Source organism: Etheostoma cragini, chromosome 9 (genome assembly GCF_013103735.1).
Source record: "Etheostoma cragini isolate CJK2018 chromosome 9, CSU_Ecrag_1.0, whole genome shotgun sequence".
NCBI classification, from domain to species: Eukaryota; Metazoa; Chordata; class Actinopteri; order Perciformes; family Percidae; genus Etheostoma; species Etheostoma cragini.
Window position 1 is genome coordinate 14709287 of NC_048415.1, and position 23482 is coordinate 14732768.

At 42.0% G+C, this 23482-nt stretch overlaps 1 protein-coding gene across 2 annotated transcripts in view; it reads left to right on the forward strand.

The window, feature by feature from the left end:
* Positions 1-23482, forward strand: part of acbd6 (acyl-CoA binding domain containing 6) — a 31775-nt gene extending 8293 nt beyond the window's left edge. Inside the window, exons 6-8 of one of the 2 annotated variants that reach the window (XM_034882593.1) lie at positions 3164-3253; positions 19154-19184; positions 22751-23471. In XM_034882593.1, coding sequence (XP_034738484.1) covers positions 3164-3253; positions 19154-19184; positions 22751-22905 — 276 coding nt within the window. In that variant the 3' untranslated portion in view covers positions 22906-23471. Of the gene's footprint in view, positions 1-3163; positions 3254-19153; positions 19185-22750 lie in introns of both variants that reach the window. The other variant, XM_034882594.1, reaches the window with a different exon arrangement.

The window sequence follows — 23482 nt, forward strand, 5'->3', positions numbered from 1 at the left end:
AAATCTTAAAATCAATCCTAAAACGTACAGGAAGCCAGTGCAATGAAGCAAGAATTGGACTTATATGAGCGCGCTTTTACATGACAACACTGGAATGTCATAGTTGGTAAGTGGCAACAGGGGGTGCAGAGAAATTATCCAGAGGATCAATGTTTAAACCCCATGTCAGGAGGGATTCCCCTTGCTGAGGTGTCCTTTAGCAAGGAACTGAGTCTGTACCAGCCACAGGGTTATTGTTATGTGCTCCGACCCCTTGTGGAGGAGGGCAGATGATGATCAGTGGAGAATGATGGATAATACAGGTCACCGGGGGATGGTTCAAGCAGCTCATTTTTGCAATTGTTACATAATGGTTTTAATTATCTGAAGCCACAAACACATGGGAACCACTCCTCAGGCAGAGATGAGTAAATTCTGTGAACCGCTGTTGCCATTGCAAGGTGTTTTCTGGATTGACCCTGAAATCCAGTCATCTGTCCCCGATTCATTATCAGCCAAATGGCTCGCTCTCTGCCTCGCCATCATCATAGCCTTTCTTCAAATAAGCAGCTAGTCTGCTGGTGAGTTTTCAACTCAGAGGCCAGATGGTTTAGGGACCTCGGCAGTGAAAGCTTTGTCTGTCCACTGCCATTGTTGCCATTTGCGCTCCTGCAGCGCAGCTTGCTCAACAGCAGAGGGCAATGGTGAAGTTTCACACCAGCAAGAAGCCTGATCTGCTCCTGCAGCTCAGAGAGAGAGAGAGAGAGAGAGAGGCCCAGTACTCACTCTTTGGATGTGTGGCCAAATCTCTACATGTCTTTGTTTATTTCTAGTACCTTCCAACAAAGCCAAATATACGTTTAGATTTGCAAGTGTGTGGAAGCTTTAAGAACACATTAGGACATGCTTGGTTAATGAACTCATTCTGTTCATCATTGCGCTCGGTTCCTTAGCTTCAGATGCTTTTTAGGTAATTAACAGCTATCTAGCATTACAATATTAATCAAATAACAATAAAACGAAAATGGAAAAAATCCAGAGAACGATAGAAGAAATCCAATTGTTTTATTCCATGGAGCTATTTAGTTATATTGTTGATTGAGTCACAAAAAAATAACACAAATCAGGAAATAACCTTTTGTATGATGAAACATTTTGGAAAGGCCTGTACTGCAATGTAACTCATAAATTCAACTAAGTTCATAAAAAAAGGACACCGTTTTTAAAGTCACAATCCCCTTTGGGGTGTTATTTCGGGTCTCTGGTGCTTCCACACGCATACAAACTTGGGAAAAACAGTTTTCTACCGTCACAGTAGCATGCTAGCACTAGTATACTAGCTCGTTCACAATGGCAAAACACTGCTACAACACACACTAGTTCACCATGATCTAAAAAAAACTACTTCCATATCCCTGTTCTGCAGGTATTCCCCAAGTGCTCCCTCGTTTAGAAGAAGTCTCCCAGTCAAGCCTGCCTGATACTGAACAAAGTTAGAGAAAGAGTTATCTAGCTGACGGGATCTTACCTACGTACTGCGCATGTGTGACTCCCAACAAAGATAGTTTTTGAACAGAGATGTCTCACTCTGTAGCTAAAACAGAGGGCTAAACACACAGAGTGAAAACAGGATCTGCAGAAATGTGCAGTACAACAAAATATGGTGTTTTTTACAAATGAAACCATGTAAACCTATTCTGGTACAACCTCAAAATACAACTATGAACCTGAAAATGAGCATAATATGAGCGCTTTAAATTATTGTCACTGTTCCAAATGCTTGCATTATATATCAATTTCAGTCTAATTCTGATTGCATTTTTAATATGAATATGGTTTATTTTTAAATCTGGAACAATTACTCTGAGTATTTGAGTATTTGACTTTAGAATGCCTAATGAAGCGAATGGTATTAAAGATTTAGATACATTTGCATGTGTATGTATGCTCCCATTGTGATTTTAGCTTTATATTACCACATGTTGGTATTTTGCAAAAGTGCATCACACTTGCAGACTTTTTTGCATTCTTGCAAACCTTGCATAGCATATTAATACTAACTCAAACATGCCAAACCAGAAGTGTGATTTGGGGCAGAGCCAAAAAGACAAGATAGGGAGAAGAAAACTGTGTGTGTGTGTGTGTGTGTGTGTGTGTGTGTGTGTGTGTGTGTGTGTGTGTGTGTGTGTGTGTGTGTGTGTGTGTGTGTGTGTGTGTGTGTGTGTGTGCGCATGCGTCACAATATCCTATTGAAAGTAGTAAACTCTGGTCTTTGGTGAAAATGTGGCCAGCTACAGAAACACCTGGAAGAGAGTAGGAAAAAGAGTGAAGGAGAGAGAGAGAGAGCAAGAGGGAGCAAGTTATTGGCATTCTGGTATCCATTTTAACATGCAGCCATGGTGATCAATATGGTTTAAGCAACAGAATTGAACTTGGAGTTTGTTTTACCTAATTGGCCTGACTGAAAAATGAGCTTGCATGGTTTTATTAGAACAAGGATCTTGGACCTTAGGTGTGTGAGTGTGTGAGTGTGTGTGTGTGTGTGTGTGTGTGTGTGTGTGTCTGTGTGTGTGTCTGTGTGTCTGTGTGTCTGTGTGTCTGTGTGTGTGCGTGTGTGTGTGTGTGTGTGTGTGTGTGTGTGTGTGTGTGTGTGAGAGATAAAGTGGGAGGTTTGCTTATCAAGGGGGCTGCTCTTATTTTGTGCACAGTGTCAACCTTTACAGACTGGGTGCAGGTTACTACAAATTGTCTGTGAGCCCTCTTTGGTCTGGGCTTGAACCACCTTATTGCACACACATGAACTGACATGCACACACATACACACATTTTGTCACTCTGTCTGCAGATCATTATGGAACTGAGGCCCAGAGGCTTTGGGTTTCTGGATTGTCGTGCATAATTTATTTTGTCTGAAAGCAAAGAAAAAGGTTGAAGTGAAAGCTAAATTTGAGGAGGAGGAAGAGGAGGAGGAGGTAGACAAGGTAGAGGAGGATGCTCTGTGTGTTTTAGGTGTAATTCATGACTGTGTGAAATGACAGACATGACACTGCATGCAAGAAAAAGCTAATTTAAACATGCAAGTGGTGTTAAATAAATATAATTCAAACCTTCGTACATGCCATTAAAAGTACGCCGGATTCTGCAGTAGTAGTGAGCTGATGTGCACTTGCATGTGTGTTTGCAGGGCCGGGCTCTCCTGCACTGGTCCTGTGACAGAGGACACAAGGAGCTGGTTTCTGTATTACTGCAGCACAAAGCAGACATCAACAGTCAGGTGAGCTCTTTTTCTGTCTTTCCTTCTGTGATAATTAAATGGTAAATGAATGACTGGAAGCCAAACGAGATCCTCTTATTTAAATTGTGTGACGACTTCTTGTACAGTATTTACCTGGTCTTTCTCCTTTGAATTTATTGACATTAGAGGCTGTTTTAAGGAGTTGTTTTTCAATTTCCATTTCTTATTTATAAGAAAGATCTAAAAGCATTTGCTTTGTTATCATTCAACGGCTACAGCTCCCTTGAGTTTTGACCTGTGTTATAAATACTGCAAACACCAGTATTGTGTCTCATATTTTCAAAAAGATCAATGAAGGAAGCCCTCTATAGGAAAATGTATTGTGGAAGAGCGACTTGCCCAGAAGTGGAGCGTGACTTCAGATCTTGATTACGTTATTAGATTCTACCTCTATAATTGCATAAATTACTGAACTTGAGAGCTGGAGTCAGGGATAGTTTTTTTTTTCAGTGGCGGAAGAACATAGAAATTTATGCACTGCAAAGTTTTTTTAATAACACTTATTTACTCAATTGCAAAGGATTTGCTCTGCCAGAGACCTTTAATGTGTTTGTTTGATCTCTTGAAGTTAACAAAGATGTGTTGCAACATTTTCTAGTCTAGTGGCTGTAATTTGTTCTAGAAGTCAGTTCAGAATATAGAGATGTGTAATAGAGTGTGTATAGATGGATTTAGGGTGGGGATGAGAGGAAAGTCCCAGGAGCTTTCTCATTCCTTGTAACTCTGCACACATGTACATACACATGTACATGACATGCAAACCCAAGGCAAATAGTGACATCTCCAGCTTCCACATTGCCCTTCTCTTTTTTCTCTCCATCCTCTCCAGAAGGTCACCTTTAATTCACTTTGTGCCACAGACAAATCCCCCTGGGCTTTAGCAGACAGAGTTAGCTGGTAGCTAGCCTAGTGTTTAGCCTCCCTGAGGTTTAGCAGCATCCAGGAGGCTTTAGCTTTTGCAGTAAGCTGGCTCAGCTGCACATCGGAGAAATTACTCCTCTTCCCTGCCCAGCAGCACGACACAGTGCAGTTCACCGGGCTGAACACTGAAGCTTTAACTGTAAGGCCAAATCAATTGGAAGTAATCAGACAAATTGTTTTACGTTGCACAACCCACATAATCAGGACATTTCACAAATGACTTTCTCTTTTGTGGTCATGCATGGCCCCTTTTGTTTTGAATGTTTGCATGGAGGGGGGGATTTGTAGAGAATGGTTCATAAAAGACTTAACAGTAGGATAACTACGAAAACACTTCACTAATGATTTAGAGCCATATGAAGATAGTGTCAGCCAAGCAGGATTGATGTGTAGATGGAGGCTTTTGTCCTTTAGTAAGATGTAGCAGCGTATTTACAGTCATGTATCTATCAATAAAATATAAATTGATATTTCAATGTGCCAAGATATTTCAGCAGCCAAAGTAGGAAACATAAATCTTTGGCCATGTAGTTAAAATGGGTGGCTGAATTTGAGTAGACTTTAAAGTTAATGTCACTCACACTGTCTAATTTGACTGCTTTTTGTATGAAAACACACAGAGGGAAATAATACAGTGTTCCTTGTTTGATCCAGAGTCATTTTAATTCTAGGAAACAAAACGAGGGTGATGGCAATTTAGAGCTTGAAGGTGTGTTTTAATTATTTAAAGTCATGTGTACACGAAGACAGGAAAAACAAAAAATAAGGTTTCAGACGGGTGCATCAGGAGCCAATCAGAGCAAAGACATATCCTGAAGTGCATGCATTAAGGACCTTTTCACCTGTCTGTCTCTCAGGTGTTAAAGGAAGCTGTCCATGGAGAAGCCTTAATATTAAAGACACTGGACCTCTGAAGCAGAGTTACTGGTAGCAGATTTATGAGTTGGCAAAGAGGTGGCTGAGAGAAAAATATAGTCAGCTAAATCATACCACTCCGTCGCAATGCCAAATTATCTCAGTATGTAAAGCTTACAGAACAATATGCTTCTCATTAGAACCTGCTCGAACATACTTTTGTTTTGTTTTACTTTGGGTTAAGTCGTTAAGGAAAATTAAGCAAGAGAATAAGGAAAGGAAGGTTAGTTATATTAGAGAAAGATAAAAACTTGATGGAGCAGCTTTACGCTTCTGTCTCTTTTGCCAAAAGCCCCTGTAATATGAAACAAAGAGTATAGGAGGTCGTGAGTAGAATAGAGAAATGTTTGAGTTTTTTGCAGGCTATTAGAGCAAACCAGTAATCTCTCTTGACCTCTACCAACTGCCGAGCAACCAGTAAATAAAGATCAAACATGATTTATGCTTAATTTGTTGATTAAAAAGGGGAGGGGGACTTGCAGAGTTAAAACAAAAAGTATTATTATTTGCTTGGCAGAGGGGGAAAATCGTTCAGAATTAATCAACTGATTGTTTTAGTGAATTGTTCCCAAACCCTGGTAACCTGCATTAAATGCTTGTTTGATAGTTAATCCTGGATCAAGGCAGGGAAGGACTACAATAGGTAGCTGTGTGTGTGTGTGTGTGTGTGTGTGTGTGTGTGTGTGTGTGTGTGTGTGTGTGTGTGTGTGTGTGTGTGTGTGTGTGTGTGTGTGTGTGTGTGTGTGTGTGTGTGTGTGTGTGTGTGTGTGTGTGTGTGTGTGTGTATACACAGATCACAGCTATGCCAACTGCCAATAGTAGATGGGGTTGGTACCCCCATCCTCACCGTATCAGCGCTCCCTCACCTAATACACCCAGAGAAAGTAGGGCAGAAACTGTGGGAAAGATGACAGTAAAACCTCACTTAATGTAATAATGGAAATTAAGGCTTAAACACTGGACTTGTATTCTTTGTGCTAGAATGTATTTAAGAGTATTAATGAGGTATTAGATTAAGTTTAGTGCATTCCATCATATCACAACAGCAGTGAAAACAGATCCCACAGTACAGATTCTTTACTAATTAGGGTTTAGTTTTGTTCAAATAGAGGAAGTATAATTGTTTTAAGACATTAAAAATAGGGTGAGATATCAAGATTTTCCACTGCTGCTTTGTGTAAATATAGAATTAAATACAAATGTTTTCAAAATGTTTTGCTTATTTTGTTGAATAGATTTTTTAGATTTACATTTTGTGGAAGACATTTTAAAATGTTGTGGGTTTCAAAACAGTTTTGCTTTGATATAGTAGGTTACTTGTAATTAGTGCTGGGTATCAACATTTTAATAAACTGTTCTAATACAGCTAGTTCTTTAACCAAACTTGCTGAATGTCGATACCCAGCACTGATTACAAGTCACTGACATGACTCAGTTGACATGTTTCACAGCAAGTTTCTGTAATAAATAATTGAAAAATAAATAATATACAGAATAGACATGAGAAACATAACAGCACCATTAACAATACAGAAACAACGGAAAGCAAACAAAGAAAAAGCAAGAGAATAAATGTATAAGGTGTATCTTAGTTATTTTTCGATCTACTGTTAATTCCGCTATAAAGGCAATAAAAACAATAATGTCCGTATTTCCCAAAAATAAAGGAAGAAGGAAATTTCCTACAAAAAAAGATAAGGATAATTCCCAGAATGTTGAACTTTTCCTTTAGAGAAAAGTTTAAACAATGTAAATGAAGACTCATTCAAAATTGGGTTAACTTAGAGTTGAGGATTATGGCCTTTCATGGTCTAGACCAGGGGTTCCCAAAACTTTCAGCCCACGACCCCCAAAGTAACGGTGCAAATGACTTGCGATCCCCCCCACTATAAACGTATATAAACATTGCGCGTAACCACGCACGCACTATAGGCATATCCAAACACGAGCATATTGACAACACAAAAAAACACAACAGGCACAACATTATTCTACAGTAATATACTCATTACTTTAATTTGAACTTAACCTCACCTAATGAGATGGATGTACAATATGTTTGGAGCACAGCAAGTGCAATCTTGGTTTAGTGTTGGAGACCGCTACCCGGAGGTCATCCTTCACATTCAGTCGCGATCTGTAGTTATTTTTAAGGTACATCAGTGCAGAGAAAGTCTTTTTGTACAAGTAAATGTGCTGTAATTATATAGCGCTTTTCTAGTCTTAACGACTACTCAAAGCGCTTTTACATCATACAGGAAACATTGACCATTCACACACATTCATACACTGTGGCCAAGGCTGCCGTACAAGGTGCAACCTGCTCATCAGATATACACTCACACACATTCACACTCCGATGCCCCCGATGGGGTTCAGTGTCTTGCCCAAGGACACTTCGACATGGGACTGCAGGACCAGGGATTGAACCCCCAACCTTTCGATTGGCAGGCAACCGCTCTACCACTGAGCCGCAGCCGCCCTGTTAGGTAGTGCCAAAGGGCCTCAGCACATTCAAAGCCGGCTTGGATAGCTGTGGGTATTTCCTCTCAATTGATATCAAAAACTCAGCCAGCGTCTTAGAATTACACGCTGTCTTCAAGGTTCGGTCGCTTGACAGTTCAACCAATGCGTCCTACACCTCGGATGTCAGATGATTTGCCTTTGTTTTAAATCAAAAGAGCTGTTCCCTTTTTAATTTATTTGCTTGGTTTTATTTTAAATTTAGCCACTATTTTATTTCTGGAAATCAACTTGCAACCCCCCCCCCTCTGGCTCGCGACCCTCCCATGGGTCCCGACCCCCACTTCGGGAACCACTGGTCTAGACGACCTGTGTTTGTGTGTTTCCACTCTCCCTGTGGTCATTCTCCGTCCAGTCGTTGTAATCCCACAACCACAGGTGGAAATCCCACCTGAACCCTCCTCTGACCCTCACTACAAGCTGTAGGGTTGCAATGTAAATAAATGCATTCATAGACAGGACATGCCCTTTCATGGGAACTGGAGTCAGAAAGGCAGGGCTCTGGTGCGGAGGTGCTGCAAACCTCCAACAAAGGTCAAGAATGGTCCAGAGTAGATCTATATAATGGTTGACCTGCAGTGATTACTGAGATGGTAAAGGACCAAAGCAGGATTAGGCTGACAAAGAGGAAGGACAGGTGAGATTCAGGTAATCACAACACAAACACAATGCCAGGTAGGTAACATTGTTAAGGTTTAAAGTAGGTGATTGAAGGAAAAAAGCAGTGCAGGTTTTAAGCACATGGCTGTTTCTCACATCCTTTTACTCGACTCATGCCTGTTTTGTTTTTTGCCTTTCCGTCTGTCTCCTTCTTTCCCCTCTCCTCATCACTCTCCCTTCCCCCCAACACTCCCGTCCCCTTCACTCCATCCCTCCCACGCCTCTGCCTCTACTTTGTATTAAAACAACATGATCCATGAGGCGGGGAGGGCGACTCGCAGCACCGCTAATTCTAATTAATCCAGTGTGGTAGCACGGCTACGGCAGGCCCCAAGCGCTCCCAGTCTATCAGATAGAAATTCATAACTTAATTGAGGTCAGAGCCTCGAGCCGGCAGAACAAAAGTCTCCAGCCAAGACCAGCTAGATCAATAGTAATAAATATCTGACTGGGCGGCCTACAATTGGTGGGAAAAGATAACACAACAAGTCTTGTACACATAGTCTGCATGTCGAACCTTCAGCAATATCTGTGTGCGTGTGGCTGTTGTGAGGATTTGAGCCTTCCCTGACTGGCAGACTGGCATATCTTAAGTTTCCCTGTACTTACATTACTTTAGTGTAGAGTTTTATTATTTTAGTTAGATTGTAGAAAAGTATTCTTTACTGGTAACAATAGTTTGTGTTTGTATACTTTTGTGTAAAATTGTGCAATGGAGCTCCAAATATATATGTGTGCATGGCTGATTTGTTGTGGCAAAGTCTCTCTTAAGATATGGATCCATCGATTTGATATTGATGTGAGCGGTGTGGGTGGACTCAGGCTGTTGATGTAATGGAGTAAAACAGTGAATTCTTGACTGTGGGAGTTCTCAGTTTAACTGATAAATGCAGTCAGATGTCAGGGAAGAACTTGGGAAATCTTTATAATTTAAAAGGATGTTTCTTTCAACAGTCAAATTTTCACACTAGTTGCTTGCCATCTGTGCTGACCTTTTAAAGCTGGACCAATAAATCGACCAAAGTGATATTTCCTCCGATATGAGGTCCTTGCATATGTCAGTATTGATGTAAATGTTGACCTACATGTCGATTTGATAAGTAACAAGACATTGCAGTACAGAGTGCCAAAGACACAGTATGTTTACGATCATTCCAGAAGTTTCTTTAACACATAGTTTGTTTACCAAAGAGCTCTTAAACATCCCAGACAGCACAGGTTATTTAATACCCATTTATTTCTTTGGTTATTTAGTTAGTTACTGTATTCAAGTTTAAAAAATAAAGTATAGAAGGATTAAAACTCTCAAATATTTCCCTGTGTACATCGATATAGACAGATACCGATGCGCGGTAACATTGAAAATGGGAGACACGCAGATTCCTTGATTTAAAGTTATAATTGTTGGTTTGAAACAGTGCAGATGTACTGCATGTTAAATTAATAAAAACAATAATAAACCTCAGACTGCTATATAAATATGGGCTGCAGCAGTTAACAGTGTTTCTGACTGTTTCCTAAATGAGGTATGCTGGATCTGTGCTAAATCCCCAGCTCAAAAATCTAGAAGGATGTTGAAGAAAATTTTCCATTTTAATCAATCTTAACAAATCTTAAGCATTAGCATCTGTTCAATGGTCACGTTTCATGAAAAAGCGTATCAGCCTGTATCAAAATGAAGACATTTGATATTGAAGTTGCAGCATTCAGCAAAAAATTAAAAACTGTAACCTTTCTGATATTATGCCGCGTTTAAATGATTTTTGTTGTTTGCTACAACAAGATTGCTATTGTAGCAAACAAAGAACACTGAACCAGCTCATCTGTGGTCTCTACTGTGGTGTCAACTACTTGTGTGATCAAAAAACACACACACACACACACACACACACACCATGGTGGTTGATTGAAATTCCATGGTGGAGGCATTATTACACGTTTGTAGCCCTCCCCTTTCCCAGCACTGCCTCCTATAACTAATGGCTCAGTCAGGCCAGTCATAACAAATATCCAGCAAGATTCGTCATAATTGTGTGTGTGCACGTGTGTGTACCAGTGTTTGTAATTGTGCAAGTTCTCCCCCAGAATATATAGGGTCTTTAAGAAAGAGAAGGCAGCAAGGTGGGAAAGTAAGAAAACAGAATATATCAAGGATACAAAGAATAAAAAGGGGGAGAAAAAAAATAGAATGGAGGGAGTAATAGAGTAAAGAAAGATGTGAGATGGTATGTGTCCCTTTCCCCTCTCTGGGAGCATTAGGACGTTATTGACTATCTTAAAAATTAATTAGCATGACGACTTTATGGCAGTATTATATAAGATCTGAATGTTATTTGAAAAAAATAAACATCATCAGGTATTTCATTTACTGAATAAGCCAAAACTAGACATTTATATCTGGTTACTTCCTCCACAGTTTCTCAACTTTTTCCAGAAATTATACCATGCTATATATTGATACCAAAATTTAAAATTTACATATACTGTGATAACATTTTTTATCCATATTGCCCAACCGTAGAAACAAGCAGAGAAGAAGCAAGAGAATAATATGTACATGCATGTTCCTTTGCATGTGTCCACAGCTTACACCATGTAAATGGTTCCTATTTAGCTAAGCATTGACGCAAGCAGGATGTCAAGGCTACAGTGTGCACCTTCACACACTCACATGTCTCTGAAACAGATTAATAGTTGACATTGAGACACTCCCACAGCTTAGTGCACACATTAATGCAGATATTTAGAAAGCCATTCCTTGCTTCCTCTTTATAATAGGCCCAAGTGTAATTGATTGCTCTTGCATTTCCAAATGTGTTTGCATCTGCCTGCCTACAGTATGTATGCACATGTTTAACTAGAGGAATCGGAGCAAACCTTGGTAACGTATAATACACACACATAAAAGTCCCCGTAGCCACAAAACACACCACTTGACATTTTACACGCCACACTTTAAGCTGCTCTCATAGGATTCATGTTTAGTACTTGCTGCACATTAGCTTGACTCAGTGAAATGCAAGCTGTTGCCGCGCTGTGTTAAAAGGCCCTATCAGACATAGATACAGTTATGAATCTATAATATGAGCACTCAGAAAAGAGCCAGCTACTTGACAGTAATATTGCGGCCTAAAGGGCCATTCCAGCAGGTAACAGTCCTCTTTGCTATCATCAGCTGTTGTTTCTTTCTTATTGGCCACTCACTGGGCCTTGCCTACACTCAACTATTTGATTTCCATCGTTCTTAACCGTCCACATAAATTATCAGGAGCATTAAAGCTGTCCTCGACCGCTTCAGACACAAGGGGGGAGAGTGAGGGAGTGAGAGAGTGAGAGCTGGATACAGACAGCGAGGGGAGGGGACCGGGGTGAGGAGAGAGAATAAACAAAGTAAGTGTTTTGCCTTCCATCAGTCTCCCGCAGTACTCAGCTTTATGAGTCCCTCATTTCAAATGCCTCAGCCGCAGCCCCCGCTGCTTGGCCATTGATTTTCATATTACACTCTTTTATGCATTTATTTATTTCATATATTTCTTTTTAAACATCATGGATGAGCCGCAGGAGGACAGACGGGGCCTCTGGCGATGTTAATTCTTAGTCCCAACCTCATCCTCCTCTCTGATGGCTTTAATGGAGGCTAAGGTGTCCCATGGGAACAAGCAAGCTCCCTGACATGGGGAGGAGAGGGAAACGTGTGTGTGTGTGTGTGTGTGGGGGGGGGGGGGGGGGGGGGGGGGGGGGGGGGGGGGGGGGGATTTAGACAACAGCGTTGATGAGAATTGAGACTTAGAGAAAAAGAGAGGCGTCTTTTGTCTTGTTTGACAGAAACATGAAACATGCAAGAAAACCAGGCTATTGTGGGTAAAGGTACAGTATGTGCAAGCTTTTAAAGGAGCTTTTACACTCAGATCGAGCTTCAGACACTTTTATTACTTTAGTGTATAGTGTATTTTTCAAAAAGTTTTTAAAGTCAGCAATTTAAAATGTACTTGATTACGTTTTGAGTGAATTATTGTATTTCACTTCATTACAAATCCAGTCTGTTACTGAGTATAAAAAAAAAATCTTTGACTAACAAAAACCAAATGGAAGAAAAAATAGTTGAGCCCAGAACCACTACAGTGACAAATCAGCTTCTAGGCCGCCTAGCAGGCGCCAAGATGGCGGTGGATCAGGTGAGCGACGACAGCTCAGGGACTGTTTCAGTAGAAACAGAACCAACATTGTATGGCACTTTCACTTTCAACTGATTGTTTGAAAATGTTTTATGGGATGGTCTGAACTAAAATTGCACATTATACCTTTCTAAGGGTCATAAATGTCATGTGCGCCATGTTATGTTGTTATAACATGTGTATACATTTTAGATGTTCTTTAATTAAAAACTATGTAGTTTTGGATTCATGGCCCCTTGTCATATTTCATCAAAGTATTGGCATTTTAATTGAGGACAATATTTTTCTAACATCTGGGTGTGTCACACTTTTGGACTTCGTGACAACTCTGACACGATAAATAAATATAATCCCTAGCAACCTCCAGGACCCCTGTCAGCTCCGGACCTGTGAATCATTCAGGATACCCCCCCAAACTGTGATGCTACTGATTGCAGCTATGGGTGTAATAGGGAAGGGGGGGGGGGGGGTCACCCGGGCACCTGAAGGACACTCCCAGGAGGTGTGAAGGACAGGGAGTTTGGCGTCAGGCTAATCGACCATTGGTGGCAGTGCTCACACGCTGAGTGGCAAGGTTACCTCTCCATGCTCAGAGAGGAGACCCAGATTCAATTAGGGCTGGCCCCGGTCAACAGATCCTTTTAACACGGGGCCTTCCCAACACACACGCACGCACACGCGCACATCTGGCAGTCAACACACACAGCAAACATACTGCAAGCTCATGTGCATGCACAGGCCTTTACATACAATAAATACACTTGAATGATAATTTCTTACCTCATCTCAGGAAATGTAAGGACGATTCTGCATAATTACATCATGTTTAGTTTACATCACCAGCAACTATTTCCCAGCATACCAAAACATGTTTTTAGCTTAATCTCCTACCTTCAGGACTGCTGCTGGTTTCTTGAGATGAAATAATCCCAATAGACGTTTTTTTGCTGGTTTAATGTGATTTTAGAGTTAGCTGCTGGGCGATAGGAAAAACAAGAGTTACAATGACATGAAAAATATTGCGTGAATTTGATGGTTTGGCTTCTGTCATATAGCAGACTTTAAAATTCCAGATGTTTACTTAAAGGCAGGGTTGGTAACTATTTCCAATATTTACTCTTTTATATGTGGTTTGAAATGCATGCTTGCCCCGCTGCATGTATACTCTACCCCTCCCGTGTACGAGCCCGAGCTCAATGCACGTCGCCGTCGCCAAAGCTACTGCAGTCTACTCAGAGAAAACACAGCACAATTTGCCACTGCCATGGTTCCTTGCTACCACCCGCTGCCCTGCTAGAAAAAGCTGAGAAAAAAAGACTGGAACTGAAAAAGCAGCGATGTAGTGATGCTCATGTACGTGTGTTTGTGGGCCGGAGCCCCAAGGGCAAGAGGAGGGGTTCGACAGAGCCCCGTGAAGATTCCACTCTTAGTTTTTGCTAGTTTTTCAAGGTTACCAACACTGCCTTTAAATACAGAAACAAGGGGAACGTTTCAAATCCATGTGACAATAGTATAACTTTCATATTTAGACATAGTAGGCTACCTATGTCAAGAGGGTTTTAAGGTGCTGGAAGTAGATTTTTTTCCCCAGACTGCATGCAACAAATCTAAAAAATTTTTTTAAAAAAAAGCATGGTACTGTATGTTTTGGAAAATGCTAAGCAGTATATTCAGCAGAATTAGCAATGAATGTTCTTTAAAATTGCTATAAGTTGGTTCTGTCTGGTGCCACAGTAGCTGCTCTAGTTACAGATGGGACCCAGTGATGGAGAGTCTTCTTCTCCTCCATCTTACTCCGATCTGTGTTCTGCTTTCTGATTAATGGCACCTGCTCATCATAATGCTATCTGCTGGAATCTGCATACCAATGATCCCAGTCGCTTATCGATTCACCCCTCATCTTCCCCACACACACACACCCTGGAGACTGATCCACACACTCATCCCCCCTCACTCTTTCTCTCCCTCCCCCGACCACTGTCATTATAAAAGTCAGCAGCTGCTGCATGCATTGATCATAAATCATAATTGCTTGTCCATTTTTCCCCACTTGTTTAATGTTGCTGTCAGGGACAGTAGGGGGGAGTAAAGGAAGAGAGGGAAAAACAAAACCTTAAGAAACTTTACTGAGACAGAAAGATGAGACAGAGAAAAAGAGCTAAAGGAGAAATGAAGAGGTAGAGTATGATAGTGGAGAGGATATGATAGTGAGAAAAAATAGATATATTTGAGTTTATGTTAAATACAGTTAGTGGCCATAAGAGGAGTTGCAGCTCAGGATGTCTGCATTACCTTTTTTATTCAGCTATAGTGGGTTGACTTCTTTTTTTTTTTTTTTTTCCTTTTGCAGATAACCCTCTGCCTCTGAAAGTGTTGTACTGCTCACTCTGGAAGAATAAGACCCTTCTTGTTTTGTGGAGTAGCCAATATGTATGCCAATCAACTTGGCTAAGGTCTTGTTGGTTTAATTACACTAATGTCTCAAAATGACTGTAGCAATGATTTATTGATGTTAAATTTTTCACCTTTAAGTAGTTTGTTATTTATTATATATAATAATTTTTATTTCATTGTTGAACATGTGTTACTGAAAGACAGTGATGAAGCCATGGTGTGCAAATAATGTTGAATTAATGTTTTGTCCATTTTAAAATATATACCACTTAAATTACTTCTACGGTTGAGAATGACACCATTCTTATTAGTAGTTATTAGAATGATAGCACATAGAACTATTTCTATGTGCAAGGCCAAGGGAACTTTATCAGGAAGCATAGTATCCTGGATCCATGAAAAACTGGCCTTTTAAAATAAAAATGTGCTTATCTCTATGTAACATAGAGGTGTGTATACTTATGCCCCCTGTATTTTAAGGAAGAACATTATTTACAATACATTATTCATTCACAAAGCAAATTGGTGTCCTTAAAAGGTTGGATTTTCCTAAATTTTTTGAATTAAGGCATTAAGATCAATTTCCAAAAGATGTTTTTTTATTCCTCTTTTTAATCAACTTTAGCATGGGTGTGTAAACTTATTCAAGCCACGGTACATATACAGTACAACCATAAACCTTTACACCATATAGGTGCCACAGACCATTGTCAGTTGGAGTGACATGGTATGAACGATGAACGTTTTTACAATCCATTCGGACACCACACACGCCTACATACAATCACACACACACAAACACACACACACACACACACACACACACACACACACACACAGTGCTTTCTTCAGTCTCAGACCTGACATAACTTTAACCTCTACCTACAATCTCTCCTCTGGCTCAGACACAGACAAAAGGAATGAAACCTAGTTTCAAGAGGAGACTCAAAGGACCTCAGCATCCTATTTGTATCCCTGACTGCGTTAACTTTCTGCCTATGCTATGCCCTTAATCCTTCCACCTAATGCTGTTGTAAACAGCTTGGGTTGAATGTTTTGAGTATTCTTCTCTTGTCATCTGAGGTTCACGGAGGAAGACTGACTAAGAAAACAAACAAAACCACTTTCCAGAAATGAACACAACATCTCTGACAGTCCCTTTGTGTGCTGTCAGACAGTGTTTCATTTGGTCCTAGTTGGCCTCAGTCTGACTCTGAGTTGGACCTGGACTTTCCTGCAGGGCAATCTGAATGAAAGAAACACAAATATTTACACAAGATCATCTCACTGTATTATTTGGATCTGTTAAGAAATACAACTGTGTGCTCATATCTTTCTACATTCTTGATTTGCCGTCTTTCTCTTTCATTCATCTTGCTTCCCATCATTTGTGTGGTAGAAATGATAGATTGGTGTGACTTAAATTCAGCAAAACTGCATTTGTACTTATAGATCAATCCCAATCCATGCTGCTTCTAAGCATATTGCTCCACCCCATTAGGGTGATACACTACACAGTGCTGTAGCTCTGCTGCTGCTGGTATTGTGCAAGCAGCGGCTTTATTGAGCACTTTGCTGACATCCAGCCCAGTATTTCTGCACCGCAAGGGGAAACTTTGGATGACATGTAAAAGCAGGGGTACGGTGCAACATGCCTCCATAATGGGATGGGAACAGGGGTGCACAAGAGAGGGGGGATGGGGTAGCTAACTGTAGGTACTGGGGGAGAGTGGTGGGAGGGGAAAGAGTGTCTCTTCCAGGCTGCTTCCAAAGCAAATGGAAGACAATCCAATTTCCTGTGATTCCATCAAGCCTCCATCCTGGATGAAAGGGCATTAGGGAATGCTGAGAGGACAGGCTTCTGACCCCTCACATGAACATGCAAGAAGCATGTATGCCGCGCACGCACACACGAACATGAAAACATGCATGTGTACAGGCAACATACAGTATAAGAGTATTTTTGTTTTGCTTCCAGGCTCACTACACTTTAAGGCATATTTTGCTTGTTCATTTTCAATAACTCATTCATGTTTTGTGTGTGTGTGCGCGTGTGTGTGCTTGTTGAATAACTAACTGCAGATTAACGCTTGGTGCAGATTAGGGATTAAACCCCTTACACTTTAATTATAACTGTATGTATTTATGTGCATCAAGCTCTTTCACTTGGCCCTGGCTATAAACATCTGTCATTGCCCCATTGTGCCGTGTGTGTGTGTGTGTGTGTGTGTGTGTGTGTGTGTGTGTGTGTGTGTGTGTGTGTGCCCCGTGTGTGTGTGTGTGCCCCGTGTGTGTGTGTGTGCGCGTTTTAGTTTTAATAAGAAGGCCTGGACAGTCAAATTTAGCCTTCACACCATCTTATATAAATTTGTCAATTTTAGTTCAGTTCTCTATCTCTCTTTTGCTCAATCTCTATTCTATCTCGCTCTCTTTCTCTCTCACCATCATTGTGAGAGACAGACACAATGTCCTCAGTACATCACAGGTTGTGATTTGACTTGCAGACAGACAGCATTGTTGGCTTGGGTTAACTACGGCACGCTTTCCACGCTGGTGGCGATTTGCATCTGTGCTCTGTGATCCACCCAGAGGGAATAGAAAGCTCTAATCCAATCAGCAGGTCCCTGAAGTGCAGCCCCTGAGAGAGCGACACACACACAACAATAGGATCACTCTGCACTGTGCCCAGCTAGAAAGGGAAGACAGGAAAGTGACGAAGAAGGAAAGGAAAAGGATAAAGATTGAAGAGGAGACTGAATGGAAAAGAGAGAGAAATGTGGATGTGGTAATGAAAAGAGAGAAAGAAAGAAAGAGAGGAGTGACTGGAAAAAGAGAGAGGCGACAGTGTGCAAGGTAATGAAAGAAAAGAGACGAGGTAGGTCAGAAGAAGAAGAGAAGGAAGAATTGGAGAAGAGTGGAGAAAGGACATGGAAGGGACCAAAAACTGGAAGGTGTATGAGAGGATCTGCTGTTAGAAGGGCAAAGGTGGAAAGACTGATGAATAATTTTACCATAACAGTTTTAGTAATTTCGAAGTATTTTCACTGCATTGACATTTTATGGCACAGAAGGAAATGTCACTGCGCCGCCTGCTGGCTTTTAATCTGTTTTTTGGCATTTGATACCATTGTGCTTAGCTCAACGACTGCTCTTGTTCTGAGACTAAGGGCAACAGTTTGACCATTTATCATCATTATGAGGTGCAAAGGCAGGCTTGAACAGTGATTAAGAACTGAATGTCCTGTTGATGAAGCCAGTCATATATTGTGCCTTATCTTACCTACACACACACACACACACACACACACACACACACACACACACACACACACACACACACACACACACACACACACACACACACATTTCACCATCCCTGTCCCCAATCCACAGTTCTAACAAGAAATATATCTCTACCATTGACCCCTTGACCCCAAGTATAATTTTTACCGCGCACCCACATATTCGCATAAACACACACAGACACGCACACACACACACAAACACACACACACACATGCACGCAAGAGACCACCACTGATTTTCTGGTTAGCCCCCGACACTTTTCTCTACATTGTCCCTGAGCTGGGTCACATAGCTTCCATGGTTAATTAATTTTAAAAAGTGAGCTTCAAATATTTTATATTTTTCTTAATGCTAACATATTACATGAAAAGACTAAAAGCAACAAGTATTTTCTGCCTATCCAAAGCCTGGTCACATATTCCTCTGTGCAATAGAGCTCTATTGTTGTCATCAAAAACATGTAAATGAGCAACACTGTTGCACACGCTGATAGGTTCCTTAATTGCCATAAAGGATTTTAAGATGTACATATTAAAGCAATTCAGTTAATTCAAATACAGTTTGTTTCAGCTTTTACTTGTTAACGAACTTCTACAGATATCTAACACAACAAATGTTACTAAGTTTGTCTTTAGAGGATAGATACGTAATGCCGTAAGCGCCTCCACAGTAATCTGTTGAGTTTCAGTAGCTTATTGGTTCACGTTGATCAGAACTGCTAGTCACCTGCAAGTTGAAAGATTTGATTTGCAGGTCCCATGTTCTTCAAATCAATATCTCATCAACTCATAATTCGCCTTAGGTACAATGAAAACGTGGCAGCTTTTGTCCACAGCCAACAAGTAAGAGGTGATTGGTATTCTAGTAGTTGAAAGTTTTCCTGTTGACTCTTGGGAAGTTTGGGAAAATTAATTTATCTCACACCAAATGCTCCCATTATGTATTTTGTTACATGATATTATTCAGACTTGTTTTTTTCTTACAGGATAATGAAGGACAGACAGCGCTACATTATGGTAAGAAGGCCTCTCTTGTTAATCTCTGTAGTAAAAAATGTTATATACTCACTTTTTTATACTCAAGCGTATTTATGTCTTTTTCCAAATGTTGAAAATCTCTTTTTGGATCTGTCGTACACTGACATCATTATGCTTTGTTTATGTGCAGCAGCTTGTTGCAAATGCCATTTGTCTCAAATTTGACAAAGCTCTCTCCTCCGTTCCTCATCTCTATTTTACAGTTGTTTTTCCACCAAGTTTCTGATATTCTACTGTGTGTGTGTGTCTGTGTTTGTGTGTTTGTGTGTGTGTGTGTGTGTGTGTCCTTTGGTATGTATCTGAGCATTTGTGGATGTCTGGTTTTGTTCTGCGTGTGTGTAATAATCGGCAGGCCTCCCAGAGGAAATCAGCAGTGGTCCTTAGACTCCCCTGACCCTCTCATGCCCCAACACACATGTCCCTGAGGGGCGTTTCCCCTGTCCTCTGAGTGTGTGCATGTGTATGGCGTCACCATCTGTCCCCCCAGCTTTGTGGCATTGATGTGGGCATGTTGCATTACCCACCGTAGATCTGCACACAAAAACACACTCAGCAGAGGAAGCCCTGAGGATGGGGCATAAAAAGATGACTTATAAACATAAGCGATGAACTCCAAGAGACAAATAGCAGAGAATGAAAATTCATTCCCACCTCTCTTTGCACAGGGCCACAGTGGCTGGCAAGTGATTAATTGAGGGTTTACTGCTCACCATAAATTGTTCTCCTCCTCTACGGTTCCCCTGAGGGCCAGCTACTTTTTACAGCTCGAGGCCCAGGCGAGACACCCGCCACGTGCGCGCACACACACACACACACACACACACACACACACACACACACACACACACACACACACACACACACACACACACACACACCGCCGGCTAAATAAAATACTGTTTAGAGCAACAAGAGGAGGAGTGCAAGGTTGGCTGGAATAATAAGCCACGCTTTGTTAGACTGATTCGGCTAAAAGATAAGTGGATTATCACACACCTCATGCAATTCATAGACACAACCTGAGAATGCACATGCATTTGCTTACACATTCACATGCATTCCGATGTATCATCATATCTCATGCACGCACACTCCCGCCAGCCAGCCCACCAGCCACCCCTGGGCTGGAGGTTAAAAGGCCTGGCTGTCAATCACTGTGTTTGCTGACATCAGCGATCATGGCACAGCACAGTCTGCTCTTTAAGAGGAGCGAGCGATTGACACCGACAGAGAAGAGCACTCAGAACAAGAGAGGAAGAGAGGGGGGAGGCAAGGTGCCAGAGGGGCGAGAGGTGCATCAGGAAACCAGGAACCTGCTAACTGGGTTAAGAAAGTGCAAGCCTCCCCCACCTCCTCCCCCTTATACAGAGAGAAGACCCTTTTAGTGGGGCACAAATTGCCAATGGGGCAGAAATGAAGTGTGAGAGAACCACAGGTCCAGGCCGGTGTCAGTGCTGGGCCTGCAGATGGGCTTTTCATTAACTGCAGCACTGTACATACTGTACTAAACTACAGTCTGTAGAAGAAAGGGATGAAGCAAATTTACTCAAACCTCTGGCTCACACCTGCATAACAGTCTGTAATGAGCTGCACATTTATCCAGGTTAGTAATAAGTGACAGGGTAACCACACTCATCTGCTAAATACACCACCATTGTTTAAACCAGACTTTAAAGCAACTCTATGAGGCTGTGCTTAGGCACTGCAGTGCTTTGAGCAAAATGCTGACATCAGCATGTTAACTTGTTCAATGCTAACGATGTTTATATTTTGATGTTTAGCAGGTATAGCATTTACCATGTTCACCATCTTACCTTGTTGTGTAATCATGCTAACATTTTCTAATTAGCACTGAACATAAAGTACAGCTGAAGCTGATGGAAATGTCATTAGTTTTGGAGTAATTTGGTCATAAATCAAAGTTTTGGACACTTTGAAATTTGACCTGACTGTGGCGCTAGACAATTTTATTGCCAAAGTAACTAGGATTCATTCTCAAGGGAACATGAATATCTGTACTAAATGTCTTGGCAATCCATCCATAGTAGATAGATATTTCTACAGGGCAAGATAGCCTTCATGGGTGGCAGCAAAGGTCAAGGGCTTCAAAATACCAGACCCGGGCGGCAGAAGCTGGCTCTGAGGACTTGGAATGTCACCTCTCTGTGGGGGAAGGAGCCGGAACTTGTGCGTTAGGTAGATTGCTACCAGTTGGGGTGGGGCTTACCTCTACGCAGTCTCGGTTCTGGAACCATAGGGGTTGGACTCTGTCCTACTCCGGAGTTGTCTAGGGTGTGAGGTGCCGGGTGGGTGTGGGGATACTCACAAGCCCCCGGCTGAGCGCCGCTGCGTTGGAGCTTACCCCAGAGGACAAGAGGGTCGCCTCCCTACGCCTGTGGGTGATGGGGGGGAAACTCTGACTGTTGTTTGTGCATATGCACCAAACAAGAGTTTGGAGTATTCCACCTTGAATTGATGGACTTTCAACTCACACCTCTGGCGGAGTCTTTTGTGCATCCCTGTGAAAACTGGGGGCATTGAACCTAAGTGGACAATGTTCAAAGTTTCCATTGCTGAAGCTGCAGCGGCGAGCTGTGGTCTTAGGGTCTTAGGTGCTTCAAGGGGCGGTAACCCACGCACACCCTGGTGGACAGCGGTGGTCAGGGAAGCTGTTTGACTGAAGACAGAGTTTTTCAGGGATATGTTATCCTGGAGGACTCCGGGGACAGATGCAAGGTACCGACGGGCCCGAAGGGCTGCAGCCTCTGCCGTGACAGAGGCAAAGCAGCGGGTGTGGGAAAAGTTCGGAGAAGACATGGAGAAGGCGCCAAGGTGCTTCTGGGAGTGAGTCCTTGTTTGCGAGTGAGGGGATCATGGAGCATGAGTATTAGAACTGGTATTGCATTGCATTTGTCGCACTGTTGTGACAAAGAGGTTATCAAGCCAGAAGGCAAAGCTCAAAATCTACCAGTCAGTTTTCGTTCCTACCCTCACCTATGGTCATGAAGGCTGGGTCATTACCGAAAGAACAAGACCCAGGTTACAAACAGCCGAAAGGGGTTTCCTCAGGAGGGTGGCTGGCGTGTCCCTTAGAGATAGGGTGAGAAGCTCAGTCATTCGAGAGGAGCTCGGAGTAGAGCCGCTACTCATTTGCATCAAAAGGAGCCAGTTGAGGTGGTTCGGCTATCTGGTAAGGATGCCTCCTGGGCGCCTCCCTTGGACTAGGTGGAGAGGTACAATTTTCTAACTGGCCTGGGAACGCCTCGGGATCCCGCAGTTGGAGCTAGTTGATGTGGCTCACAAAAGGGAGGTTGGGGGCCCCTTGCTGGAGTTGCTGCCTCCGCGACCTGATACCGGATAAGTGCATGAAGATGAATGGATGGAACATAGCCATCCGTGCAGTCTTTCAGCTGCTAGCACGGCCAAAAAGCTATATGCCTGGAAGAATGTTTGCATAAATGCTTTTTGTTTTCTACTTATTTTATTGCTCTTCTTTGCTGTTTTCTCCTCCTTGTAATTACTCCATTTTTTTTCTTTTTCTGTAGCATCAGCGTGCGAGTTTGCTGACATTGTGGAGCTCCTGCTGAACGCTGGAGCCGACCCGTCCATCAAAGACATGGAGGGCTCTCTCCCCGAGGAGGTCACTGAATCCAGTGCCATCTCCTCTCTCCTGTGTAACTACACTGCTCCGAAAGGCTAGCTCAGCCACCTGCCACCACCCTCGTCCTCGTCCCCGTCCTTGTCTTATCCCTGCTCCAATCATTTGACCATCCTCCTCATCATCCCTCCTTCACCCCTGAAGAGACTGTTCTTCCCCAGCAGTTAGTAGACCAGGATTACAACCAGGATTTTATCTGAATTGATTTTCAAATACTTGAGGTGAGTTTGGTTATGTTGGCTTAGCTTCGTGGAACTACAGGGTGTAAACATTAGCCCTTCCATTTGATGAGTGTCAAATGCAGCAAACCACATGTACTTTCAATCATCCAAATACTGTATATTGACTTTGTATACACAGTAGGGTTGGGTGATATGACTTATACTGCAAGTACTGCTGGATTTTGCTGTACTGAAGTAGTTCAACCTTGAAGGTCCCTTGGCATGAACATTTCACTTTGATTTTTTTAACATTAATATACGTCCCCCCAGCCTGCCTATGGTCCACCAGTGGCTAGAAATTACGAGAGCTGTAAACCAAGTCCTGCTCTGCCTTTGAGAAAATGAAAGCTCAGATGGGCCGATCTGGAATATTGCCCCTTTTGAAGTCATAAGGGTCA